We start from the raw sequence: 13,637 nt of genomic DNA, 5'->3' as shown, positions 1-13,637 counted from the left end.
TCATCCACGTGCAGGCCGCGGGCGCGCGGGACGACGCGTGCGCGCCGGCCGTGGGCGCGCTGCGGCCGTGCGCCACGTACCCGCAGCAGAACCGCTCGCTGTCGTCGCAGAGCTACAGCCCGGCGCGCGCCGCCGCCCTGCGCACCGTCAACACGGTCGAGTCGCTGGCGCGCGCCGTCCCCGCCGCCCTACCCGGCGCGGCGGGGGCCGCGGGCCCCGCCGAGCACAAGTCGCAGACCTACACCAACGGCTTCGGCGCCGCGCGCGAAGGCCTGGAGTTCGCCGACGCCGACGCGCCGGCCGCCCGCTCGAACGGTGAGTGCGGCCGCGGCGGCCCGGGGCTGGCGCAGCGGCGCTGCCAGCGCGAGAACTGCGCGTTCTACGGGCGCGCCGAGACCGAGCACTACTGCTCGTACTGCTACCGCGAGGAGCTGCGGCGGCGGCGCGAGGCGCGCGGGGCCCGGCCCTGAGTGCGCCGCGCGCGCCAGCTTTTACCATAAAGGATTTCTTTTCCATTCTGTCGGTGTCTTTTTTACATTCCCTGGTCAACCGGAAGGCCGGCGACTCCTCTGTCAGTGCTGTGTACGTGTTTGGTCAAACGTTCCTAATGGTGCCTGAACCTACACTGACGCCACTCAGGTAGTAGACGGATAGGAAACAAGTCATACTGTTGGAAGTGGGTGTGCTAGCTAGCATCTGCCTCGTACCTGTGGAAACTCAATAGCCATTGCAAGAGTATTTTTGTTCCTCAATAAGAGAAATAAAGAAATTTGCAGCCCTTTGTTTTTAGAAGGGAGTGTTTTACCTTTTTTTTTTTTTTTGCTTTTTTTTCTCGGCCCCCCGCCCCCAACCCAGCGACTGACCTCTTCCTCGTTAGCGGTCACACGCGTGCGGTCGGTACCACCCAGGGTTTAGAAGCAAACCCGCAGCCCGGGAGTGGGGCGGCGGCGGCGGCTTGCTGCGGGCACGCACCTGCTTCCCTTCCCGAGTCCCGGGAGGACAGGAGGCACTGTGCCGCCCGCTGACTCGCTCTGGTGGCCGCGGTGGCCCTTTAGGAATACACAGCTCCATCTCATAAGCAAAACCTCCTCCCACGCCCCACGCCCCCCCGCTCCCCCCTCCCCCCGCTCAAGCAACATTCACACTGTCGTCAAAGCCGCAGGGGTCCTAGGATGGGCACCGGACAACCTACCTCGCAGGGCGCGCGGTGAGGTGTAGTGATCGCTCCCAGTGCCGGGCAGCTCAGGTGACAGGAGCTTTCCAAAGACACCTTCGGTCCAAAAAGCAAGGTTCCGAACTCACTATTTGGAATTGCCCATGTATGAGCAAAGATGACAGCCTGCTCACATTTCTCCTTTGAAGACACTTTCACAGTGAACTATCACCGGAGGACCCTAGGAAGTGATCATCGGTGCCCCAAGAGAGAGGCGAGGAATTGACCCTTTGGTCATTGTGTAAGCCCCCACGCTAGGCTACTTGGGAACCTGGCCTGTGCCTCTTTCCAAAGGGAAGAGGCTGAGGGAAGCTGGGAAGGAAGCCCATCTCCACCTCCACCTGCATCTGTCTGGGTTCAGCCAGGTAAAGGGGCGCCGCTCCCATTGGGGTCCCCTCTGCAGGGCAGGGTAACCCTACCTGTGGCTCCATAACACACTGAGGGGGCAGCCCCATCCCTGAGCGGTCCCTTTTTTGGTGCCTCCTACATCTCTTGAGGAAAAAAAAAAAAATGTGTCCTTAGCTACCCTGTTTTGAGCAGCAATATGCAGCCTCTTCCTTCCAAGATTACCTCTGGAGAACACCGTTCTTGGCCAAGGACACTGAGGAGTTAAATCTGCCTCGCTACGGAGAGATCCTGTTTCCAAGAAATATGGATAAGATGGGTAAAATCCTCACTAGCAAAAGAATACTTTTAAAACCTGCGAGAGCCTTAGAATAGCTTCTAATAATCCTAAGAAAGAGAGGAGATAGCGCCCAGCTTTGCTGTGGGTGTATCCTCAGAAAATGCAGGAGGTAGACCATCTCTTCATTGGAGCCAGCTTCTCCTTCTCCAGAAAGGATGTTTTTCCCTCTGACATAAAAGGCAGCAAAAAAAAGAAAAATAAATTAAAAAACAAAAAAAGGGGGGACTTTTTTTTTTACTTGTTTGAAGAATTATAGTAATTTGAGTATCTCCTGTGAGTAATTCTTTTGTTTTTAATTATTACACAGCACGTGGAGTTTTCAGTAATTTATTCAAGTTTTGCATAAGTGGTTCCTTAAATCAAAATTATTTATTAAATAGAATCTTGGAGAAATTTTTTGGAAGTTTTACTTTTCATGCCAAACAATACTTTCAATGTGTGGTAATTACTAACATCCATGTCCCTCATATTACTGGGGTTTCTTTTGTTACTCAGAAAAAAAGTTTTTTAAAAATCTCTCATCGAGAGGGTTTGTGGCAGCTTTTTGGACTGATTCCTTGTGTCATGCTGAGCAATCGCTTTGCCATCCAAAGCTGTGAGGTCACAGGAAGTATTGCATTACATGTAGACACCGGCTGTGGCTCCCGCCCCGCCCTTCCCTCTTAGAAGGTTGAGACAGCCAACCTTGAAAATGCTTAATCGTGCATTCTGAAACCAAACCCATGTACACAAGAAGTCAAGAAGGCATAAAGTAAATTTATGGTGTTTTTTTTTTAACTTTTTAATGTTAAAACAGCCAACCAGAAATTTCCCAAGACTGGCTATGCAAATATTTTATCTTTCTCATGCCAGGTTTAAAAAAAAAAAAAAAAGGTAGGAAGCGGGGGGTGAGCTGAGAATAAGCATGGTCCATTGTAATACGGAGGAGAACCTTCAAAACCAGGCAGTATAATCCGTAGGTATTTTTTTTTTAAGGGTGACATGTTCTATCTCGTTGAATTTCAAAGTCCCCTCCGCCCCACCCCACCGGGTAGATGTGCCATGAATAAAAGCCTGAGATCCAGCTACTGGCCACCATGGTGGCTTCTCCAGGCATGTGGAAGGCCCCCAACTTCATGTGGTCACGAGGTGGCTCGGCATGCCAGGGCGCCTGTGGGTGCTTGTCCACATCGTTTACAAATAGCTGTTTCCTTTTGTGAAAGATATGAATCCCTTCCTCTAAATGGTATTGAAACAGTGAGAGAACCTACTGTTATATTAAACTTACTAGTCCAGTGTACCAGGAACGTTCCATGTTGTTCAAAAGAGCTTGTTAGACCTGGTCCCTGGCCAGAGTTCTCTCAAACCAAATTAGTTTGTCAGGCTGAACAGTAACTATTAGAAACTGCTGTGTTGTTTACATGTGGGCCAAGAGGTCCTCTAATATCCTTCTGTGACTTGGGGGCCTCTGGTGGATCAGGGAAAGGTTAAGTGGCTTGTAGGCACTGGAGAAAAGGAAGAAAACCAGTCCGGATTCTGGAAAGGCTGAGAGCCCCACCTGAGCGTACGTCCTGGACTAGGAGTACATGGCAGACCCTCCCTATGAGTGGCCTTCTTGTCTGATCTGGCCAAACTTCCCTTTCCGGGAAGGTCAGATGTCTCTAAGCGACCGCAAGTTTCCAGAGGGATCCTAGATACTTCTGAACCCCAGTGGAGGTTGTTTCAGTAATTTACTTCACATTTCCCGCACATGCGCTACCTGGGTATATGATTTTTTTTTAAATAATGTATTGTTAAAGGAAGGTGTTTTTAAGTGTATTCTGTTTGTAGATTTTATGCTATGTTATGTTGAAATTTTACAAGCCAGGTTTAAACTGTACCATAGAAATTATTTTTATATTATTTTCAGAATATGCCACAGAGCAATATTTTGTGCCCTTATATTGTCACAGGGTTGTCCCCTTGGACGGGTAACTGTAGGGGGGAAGGGGCTCCACACTGTGGGCTCTTGGGTTTAAGTGCTTTTTGCTATTTGCTCACATCCCCTCTGAAAGTGGGAATATGTAAATGTCTTTTCTTTTTTTATTAGAAGCTTGATATTTTTGTTCTGTCCATGGATTTTGGTACTGCACCTTTCCTCTTAAATGAATACTTTATACTCACCAAGTTACTGCAGACTTTCTCTTACCTGTTACCACCCAGTGGCTCAAGCGGAGTTCTGAAAAGTTTGGATCTGTTACTTTAAAAATTTAATATTTTCCAAAATGATTCATTAGTTCTAGTAGCTTACCATCAGGAATTTGGTGACGTGAGATAAAAGGTTTCTCCACACCCCCAATGCACATGGTTCTCACCCTCTCCCTTAGCATCCACAAGCTTATTTTGCAAACCACTCTACTTTGCAAAAATAAAGTTAACCTATCAAAATATATTTCATGTGATTTAAGGAAAAAAAGGGCTGTACTCATCAGTGGGGGGAAATTTGTGCGAGGGGAAAAAAAGGCTTTGCCAAACCCATGTGTGTGCTAAGTTCCATTTCTGTGAGTCTTTCATGTTTACTTACGAGACCTGGAGTAAAAGCTGAAGGCATCTATTGCACGTTTGGGGTTTCTTTCTTTATGACACAATTCCTTTCTCCTCACTGTGGTGTGGACTTAACAAAATAAGTTCCTCCAGGGTTTTGTTTTGTTTTCTTTTTTTAATTTTTCCTTTTCTTTCTTTCAATGCTTCTGACAAATAAGACGACAATGCGTTTCCATGGCTGAGTGAGCCCTGCCTTGCCGGACTTCAGCCGCTGTGGCATCACCCCCTGGGCTGCTGAGGCGGCCTCTGCTCTGGCTAGACTCTGGCTCTGCTGTCACCTGAGGGCAGACACACCGTGGAAAGGCCCAGAGGTGGCTGGCAGTCCTGCCACCAGAAAGAAGGTACCCCCTTCCAAAAAGCCTTAAAGTGGTGGCTCTCTGGAGACCCCTGGGCACCACCTCCCCATTCAGTCCTGACTATAAACTGTTTTCTATTCGGCACTGCCCCCCCCACCCCCATTCTGGTGTGGCTCTCCAGGGCAGAAAGGGGGCGCTCAATTTCATCCCTTCATCCACAGCCACCCCCACCCCCATCCCCCATATCTACTCTGCAGTACTGGTTCTGCCTGCATGGAGCGTGTTTCTGACAGCATGGCCTGTTGACACAGGGTGGGTCCCGGATAGTTGATCCTAGAAAGACCTGCAGAGCATGCATGACGGGGACCCCCCACTCCCCCTGAGGAGGCCCCCCCAGGCTGCATGGAGCACTTCCAGGGTGCAGTGTTTTGGAAGATTGGCACTTTGGGCTCCAAGTGGTGTTCAAAATGGCCTGTTAGCAGTTATGTAGTCAGCCCCAAAAGCAGTCCTTCTTGGACCACACCACCTCCAGTAGAGACACGAGGGAGATGCCCTGCATGCACCCTCCGAAATGCCCGGCATGTGCAGGCTCTGCAGTATGAATATGCTTTACTCCAAGGGGCTGACTTAACACCCTAGGGACAGCACAGAAGCCCCTCTCACCAAACAGTCCTAGCGATGTCACTGTTTCTATTCATTCTGCAAAGTCATTTGTTGAAATGTGCATTTTTACTGTTCGATTCTTGCAAAAGAAGGAGTTCTGCCAGCCTCAGTTGTGTATATACAGAAGGATGCCCATGGCTTATGCCTTGTTATTCACCCAACAGAGCATCTTAGTACATAAATGTGTGTACATACGTATGTGTATGTGTGTATATATATATATACATACATATATATAACCAGTTCTTTACAAGGTGAGGAGTATCAGTTGGTTTTAAGAGTATAGGCTGAATCTGCTCAAGACCAAAGCAACCCATTAATTAAATGAGGACAAGTTAGTAAAACCGGCTGTTTGACAGTATCTACAAACAGTGGAGGATGACTTTCAATGAAGAAACAGCCAAGTGCTTAGAAAGACCACTCTCACTCCAGTACTTCTCTGACCTTCTCCTCCTCCGTTGTTAGCCGCTCTGTCCCAGCAACATGGGCCTGCCTCAGGGCCTTTGCACATGCTTTTCCTCCTTGCACCTGGAATGTTCTCCCCCCCCCCCAAGCCACCTGCTTCCCCCTTCACTACCTGCCAGTCTTTGTTCCAATGTCACTCTCAGGGAGGCCTTCCCTGACTTACTTAAAAGGACAACACACACCCCCTCCCTGCCACCTCCCTGTGCATTGTTTGTGTGCTTATTGCTATTTGAGTGCTGCACATATGAATTATTCATTCACTTTATGTCCTTCCTCCAACCCCCATAGAATGTAAGCTCCATGTGGGCAGGAATTTTTGTACGTTTTGCTCACTGCTGTATTCCTGGTGCCTACAACAGTGCCTGACATGTATTAGGCACTGGATCAATATTTGTTGAAGAAAAGAAATGAAATCAGTTATTTGATAACTATTAAGCCTAATAGTACCAGTTTCAACTTTTATCAGATCCATAGTCCACTATTGTCCCCAAGTAGGGAAAATTTTAGCTGATAAAGGAGCACTGGCTGCTTCTCCAGCCTGCGGTCCATGATGCCAGATATGACAGTGAGCACATCAACCTGACTGTGGCAGGTTTCTTCCTGTCTCTGTGAAGGCCTGTCCGGTGGCCCTCCCCCACAGCTGTGAGACTCCACTGTTTACAGAAAGCTCTCTGGAACAAGCTGCAGCAGGGACAGTTTTCCTACAGGGCACAGGCCCACTGTGATAGACCTCCGTGTTGTCGTTGTGGGCCTGGGCCATTCTAGGGAGTCCCTTATAACCAGCCCTTTGGACACCCACTGTTCCTCCACAGTGTCTCCCAGGAGACAGGCATTCCTTCCTATAACAAACTTAGGTGGCAGCGGATGACCCAGGCCAGCGAAGGGAGTCAATCTGACCACGAGAAGGACCCATTCTCCTGTCACCAAAAGCAGGCGTGCAGAGGAAGAGGAACTTGTCACGCAAAATAACAGGGGCAGCCATGGGTAACTGGACTGACAAAGCTAGAAGCAGCAGGGGCAGAGAATCAAGGCCCCTCTGAGCCTCTGCACCCCCCATCATTGGTGGGCGTGTGCTGGAGGGACAGAGCCTTGACACCACAGAGCCAAACAACAAACACACCCCCAGAGCAGGAGGCCCTCAAATGCAGTCAGGCGACCTCACTCACCAGCAGGGGAGGGATGGTTCCTCCTCTGAACTGCCCACCCCTGCAGGATGATTTTCACAACTACCTAACCTTGGTGTTTACTTCCAGGTCCTTTAGCCAAATGTATTTTCCTCTAAGTTATAAATACTGTTGGCAAAATACTGTTAAAAGCTTCTTATCGGACCTTTGTCCTACTGTAGCCTGGTTAAAAGGCTTTGTCATTCTCTTTAACCTCCTTCCATGGTTTTTGCTGTCATTTCTCTGGGTGCCATATTTTAGGGTCCCTCATGGTGCGGATGTGAGGTCCCCTTCATAATACTCCCTCCGCGCCTGCCCAGCAGACAGGAAGTGGGCCCACACGTGTGTGTCCCTTTGCTTAAATTGCCAAATAAACAGCGTCCCTTTCATTGCTGCCCTAACAAGTTTGGGGACGCACTCCTGTCAATACTCAGAACACAGGCTTTCCCAGGGCTGCCTCCTTGGTCCACTCAAACTTTTCTCCGTGGCAGGTGCCCTGTGGTCTGCCTAAGTTCTTCCTACACATTCTTCCCACTTGCATGGAATGGAATCCAAACACCTGATTTGGAATTACAATTTGGCAGGAGGGAGTGGGGCAGCTTGTCTCCACTAATTTATGACCAAAACTAGTAACACAACCATGATCATGGTTGGAGATCAGCCATGGCCTGGAGCCTCAGTATAAAGCCTGGGTCCTCAGTCACATCACCTCAGCTATTAGAGGTGCAGGGAGGCTGGCCTGAATCTGCTCAGAGCCTCATCTGCGGAGCTTGAACGCTGTTCACCATCATTTTCTATTAAGTTGGTCTTATTTTAACCAAGGGTTGTTGAAGTGTAATTGCTTTGTTCCTTCAAACATGCATTTGGCCTATGGGAGTCAGTGAATGTTGTTTCTCTGTTTCTGTCCCTTCTTTTCCTTTTTTTCTTCTTTTTTTTTTTTTTGGTTCATTTGACCCATTTTGGGATGAAATATGTTGCTTTGTTTCCCCAACTTGATTACTGTGGACGAAAGAGAACATTGAGGCAAAAACGGGTCATAAATCCCGTTACTTTGACCAAGTTATCCAGAGCCCTTTTCTACCTGGGAGTGTTCATTCTAATTCAATGCAAATATTCTTTTCCACCTGGTCTATTCTTAGAGAAGGAACCCATTATAAGAGCTGTCTTTGGTGGTTGAGTTGTTACTTTATTAAGTATTAAAGCACTAAACCAATTTTTGCAATATGTAGTAAATCTTGCTTTCATTTTGGAAAACTTCCAGTAATGACTACTGCACTTTTTATAGAAGAACTGTATTTCATTTCTTTCTTTTATGAAAGATTATTTCAAGTAAAAATAGCTCTGTAATCCGTGTGACACGGCTTCTCCATTACTTGACACAGAGAGAAGCTTTCATGCCTACTCAATAAAATTAACATGTTTGTAAAGCACTGGTTGGTCCAATTATTTGCTCACTCCTGTGTTCCTGGTAAAATAATATCTACAAAAAGCTTTATGGCCCAGAGGGGGTGGATTCTATCAGGCATCCATTCACACCAGTATTTTTTAAATCAGATGGGATGTAAACCAGTTATCACAGTTTCATCGTATAAGAGAAAAAATTTCCCTCCTTTTAAAAAGGATCATGACACTTTCTTATCTGAATGAAATCAACAGGGTATTTCTTAGCCTGTATATACCAGAAGGGGCAACATAAACTAAAGGACATCAGCAGGGAGCATAGAGGATGAAAGCGGACTCACAGTCGGCCTCCTGGAATCTGACACACGAGTCTTCATCTCACCCATGGGAGGCTGGGGTTGGAGTGGGGCAGGGCAGTATGAATTAGCATGGACAGAAGGAGAGGAAAGACGCTCAGCTGGCCTATGGGACTCTCTGGGCCAATGGCCTCTACACACTCCTGGGATCAACATTAAGGCCAATAAGATTCGTCCATGCCCGACCCTGATGTTCCTAGTTCTCTCAGGACGGCCAGAGAATTCCAGAGGAAAGGCAGATTCTCCCATCAGCACTGTATAGGATGGTGTGGGAGCCCTGCAGTGGGAGACAGAAAGCCACGCCAGTATTCTTAAAATGAGGGATTCGGGAGCAGGAGCTCCAAGTCCCCAACCAAGTCAAGGAGTCTGTGTGTCATCTCGGGAAAAAAGAAATTGGGGAACTGGACGCACAGGTATCGGTAAACCAAAACGCACTAAAAGGGAGCACAGAGATCCCATAGCGAGGGCAGCTCAGCACAGGGCTGGGCTGGGGAGCAAGGCAGAGATGCCAGGTTGTTCAAAGCTGCGAGGGCAGAGGGTGGGCTCCACAGAGACCTCAGACTCTGAGGCTCCACAGAGGTCTGGCATCAGACCTCTGCAAAGGGAGGCTGCCTTCCGGGTGCTGGTGCTCTCAGAGCCCAGAGGAGGAGCCCCACAGGGCTGGGTTCCCATCTCGGAGGAGTGGCTGCTACCTCTGGGGGTGCGTGGTTCCGCAGGGCCCTCCACGTGGGGGAGAAACAAAATTGGAACCAACTGCAGCTGCCAAGTGAAGGAGTGTTGCCAGGACAAGGCTGACGGGAACTGGAAGCAAAATGAAAGAGCAAGTCCTCGGCATACGTTTGTCTATCTAGGCACACGTGTGTGTATGAATACATGCACACATGTATGTGGACCCATGCATATGCATTTGTTTGCATACACTGCACATGTGTGTGTTTGCACACACATATATACACACACCGAGCATGGAAGAAAGTGAGAAGACACACCTCTCTGCCTCCTTTCCATAACCATTTGTGCTCTGTCAGAAGCTCAGCTTGCTGGGATTCTTTACCTGATGGATAACCCCAACTTTCATTTCTGAAGGGTCCAAATCCTCACCAGTCCTGCTGAGTATACCATTAACTTGTATTTTGGGTATAATAAAGGCCCCCGAAGAGCGCCCTGGATTTCAGACATCAGCGCCCTGGCACCCACTGGCTAGCAGGAGCTCAAGTTTTCCTGGATAATGAAGTCCCCACCCCCTGCCAGTGCAGAAACCCAAAATGGCCCAGTGTCAGCTTCCAGTCCAGTGATGCCGCTGTGTAGCCTGGGTTGAGGCGCTTCTTCCTTGGTAACTAAGACCTACAAACCAGAAGAGCTTGGGGTATGGGCAGGGAAGCATAGGTTCTTGGTTATGATGCATAACGGTGACAAGGGTCACTCTCACACCTACCCCTTGTTTCCCAGACCGTGTGTCTGGCCACAGGACAGACACCACCATATGGTAGCTGCTGAATCAAATCATAAATTCCTTCTGTAAGACAGAACTCCCACTTTTCCGGGAGCTGTCTCCCTGCTGGCTCATAAGGAAATCTCCAGTAGGCCATTCCATAGCTCTAGAAGACGAGGTGCTTCTGGGTCAGTGGGACATGTAGTAAGTGAATTCCATGTGCATGATCCCATTGCTGTAAAACCAAAATTCTTCATCAGAAGCAACACCGTGGTGGCTGGGTGGCTCGCTGGTTAAGTGTCCGACTCTTGGTTTCGGCTCAAGTCATGATCTCAGGGTCGTGGGATCGAGCCCCACATCCAGCTCTGCGCTCAGTGCAGAGTCTGCTTGAGATTCTTTCCCCCTTTGTCTCCCTCCCCTTCTTCTCCTCCCCCCCCACTCACACTCGCTCTCTATCTCTCTCTCTTGTCTATCTAGGCACACACGTTGCATATGAATACATGCATACATGTATGTGGACCCATGCACATGAGTGTGTTTGCATACACTACACATGCGTGTGTTTGCATACACATATATACACACACCAAGCATGGAAGAAAGTAAGAAGATACACCTCTCTGCCTCCTTTCCATAACCATTTGTGCTCCATCAGAATCTCAGCTTGCTGAGCTTTATTTTATTTATTCAATAAATAAAATCTTTAGAAGCAACCTGTGGAATACCATAATGGTGAATAAGGCATTCACTAAGTCCATGAATGGTCATTTTGGGCAGAAGCATTGCAGAAAGGGCAAATCTGAATCCAGAACATCTATTCCAGGGAAGGGAAATCACTTCCCCTCCAGAATGGAAGGGATCTGGCGTAACCAGCCAGCCACCAGGAATCTGGCTGGCCATCAAGATCAACGAGCTCCGTGTTGCTCTCTGAGGTCAGAGGTCACTGTGGTACAGCAGTGGCAGTGTCCAAGCTCGCCTTGGTGTGTGGTTGTGCTCATTCAGAGCCTCCATCCCCGCAGCCAGGGTCTCTGTAGAGGGGCCCATTGAGCAAACAACAGGATGGCTGGGGAAAGGCTTGGCTTACATCCCAGAACATGCCATCTTGTTCACCTGATTCTTAACAGTCTTCTCGGCACAGGGTACCTTTAATGAGCATAAACATGGGGCACATGTATCCTCATGATCTATGCACATTTTGAGAAAGCCATCAACAGATGTCTTCCCTTTGTCCCTGTACCACCTTGTCACCAATGTCTGAATCTTGTTCCTTCCCAGTTCCTGACCAAAGTATTTGCCCCAGTATGGGTCAGGGTTTCTTAATAGTGCCATTAATGACATTTGGGGTCCAATAATTCTTTTCTGAAAGAACTGTTCTGTGTATGTTGTAAGATGTTTAGCAACATCCCTGGCTGACCTCAACCACCAGATGCCAGTCGTGCCCTCCACCCAGATGTGACAATGAAAAATGTCCTCCCAACATGGCCAATGTCCTCAAGTTGGGGACAGGAAGATCATCCCCTCTTAAGACTTACTAGTATAGGTTAATTCTTCTGGCTGTATTTCAGCCCAGAAAAGTGAAAAACATTTGTTCTGCTCAAGTCTCATCCACTAGGATGATTTCCCTTCTCCACCGTCTTTCAAGGACACTCCAGACTGGGGGGGAGGGGTTATCTCTCATCTCTCATAGCCTGCTCTCAGCTGGAACCAGCACATCCCAGAGAACCATCTGGAAGCAGGCCTGCCTAGCCATCTGGTCCTAAGGAACTGCCCATGAGGCATAGATTGAGGGAGAGGAGGCAAGAAGCAAGAGAACATGTCGCAGGGTCTGAGCCACCTGCTCAAGCAACTGACATGTGCCTTCTGGGGTTTCTCGATCACAGCCTCTTAGGTAACCGTCTTTGCTAGATGACAGGTTGCAACTGTATGTGCTTGACTTTATAGGTGGGCAGGTCAGATCACACCCAGTCCATGATGGGCAGCTCAGGATTATGGAGTCAGTTGATGTCCGCTGGTCAGCGGACATCCCTACAAGGACCCTTCCATCCCTACAAGGACCAGCAGTATTCCAGAAGCTGTTTCTTAGAAAGGAGAATAGTTATATGCAGCAGAGGTCATGGGTTTGTTCCAGAGTCCTAGAGTCTGTACTATGATTCACCCACTGGGGTTCTCTACAGCATTGCTATTGGCCATGAACACTTGAGCACCACTGGGTCTGTTAGGGGATGAGGCCCAGGGGGTCCCACTCAAAACTGGAGGTCTTACTCATTCCTTGGTAAAGAAATGCATTGGGAAAGCACACCAAAAGAACACATAGGTTGCCTTCAAAATCCAAACATCTCAGCAAGAGTCATGCCTCTTTTTTTTAGGTAAAATGATGTATTTTTCACTTTGATGGGGTGTCCTAAAAAGCGCTATACGGTCCCCCAAAACTTCACCAAGGTGGCAGGGCCCTGAATATTTGTGGAGCTTTTTCTCCCACTTCTGTGTCTTACTGAAGCAGATGCAATCAGCATAATGAGGTCAGTAATGAGGTCCAGTACAGTGTTCTGTGGCATCTCTGCCAGGTTTATTATGGCAGAGAGCAGGAAAACCGGCTGGAAGAGAGAGCACCTCTTGGCACTCCTGGACATGCGCAAATTATTTCTGGTGGTTCTTACAAATTGACGTAGAGAACCAAAGTCTCCCACCAGTGCCCAGAAAAGGTGTTTCATCAGCAGTGGCAAGCGAAGGGACCTGTCAGTTGTAAGTTGACCATGATCCACTGCCTTCCTCCAGCATGCGCGCATCTTCCGTGTAGGTCAAACAGGCGAGGGTCAAGGGCTATCTTAGGAACCTCCTCCCTTAAACCGCTCAAGCCCCTGATAGCACCACTAATCTCTGAGATGCCCCCAGAATGGACGATTCATTACCCTTGATTTACTATCATGGTAGGCAGGGGGAAATTCCGGAACTTTCACCTTCGTCCCACTTCCCACCAAAAAAACCATTCACTTCAAGGCAGGAAAGCAGACATGAGGCCCCTGCCTGCTGCCAAATGGAACTCTTCCAACTATGCACAGGAAATGGAAAACACACCACAGGTCAGGCCCATGGACCCACCAGTCCCATGGATATCCATGCTTGGGACAAAACTCTTCTTGTCCTCTGACCTCCACAAGCCTCCGCCTTGACTAGAGGGCCACCATGGTATTTTCATTTGCCCCAAATTGGTGACAACTCAGAGCCAGTGTTGAGTACCCTGAATGATGAAGGTATTCCTGTCCCCCAGTGATTACATGGGAATAGACGTTTCCTTGCCAGAACAAGTCTTTTTGTCCCAGAGCACAGCCACCCTTGGGAAAGGTCACAGACCCTTGGGGGAAGTTTGGAGGAGATTTACAAGAGATGACTAGGGTAATACG

The 13,637-nt window shown here is 48.6% G+C and overlaps 1 protein-coding gene across 1 annotated transcript in view; it reads left to right on the top strand.

Annotated features, from left to right (window-relative positions):
- Positions 1 to 8,467, top strand: part of OTUD7A (OTU deubiquitinase 7A) — a 382,314-nt gene extending 373,847 nt beyond the window's left edge. Inside the window, exon 15 of the mRNA XM_073882548.1 lies at positions 15 to 8,467. Within this exon, the coding sequence (XP_073738649.1) occupies positions 15 to 470 (456 nt within the window). The 3' untranslated portion in view covers positions 471 to 8,467. The remainder of the gene's footprint in view (positions 1 to 14) is intronic.
- Positions 8,468 to 13,637: the final 5,170 nt, after the last annotated feature.

This window comes from Callorhinus ursinus, unplaced genomic scaffold (assembly GCF_003265705.2).
Source record: "Callorhinus ursinus isolate GAN/ISIS: 27379988/994484 unplaced genomic scaffold, GSC_fseal_2.0 scaffold47, whole genome shotgun sequence".
NCBI lineage: Eukaryota > Metazoa > Chordata > Mammalia > Carnivora > Otariidae > Callorhinus > Callorhinus ursinus.
This window is presented reverse-complemented; position numbering and strand designations above follow the sequence as displayed.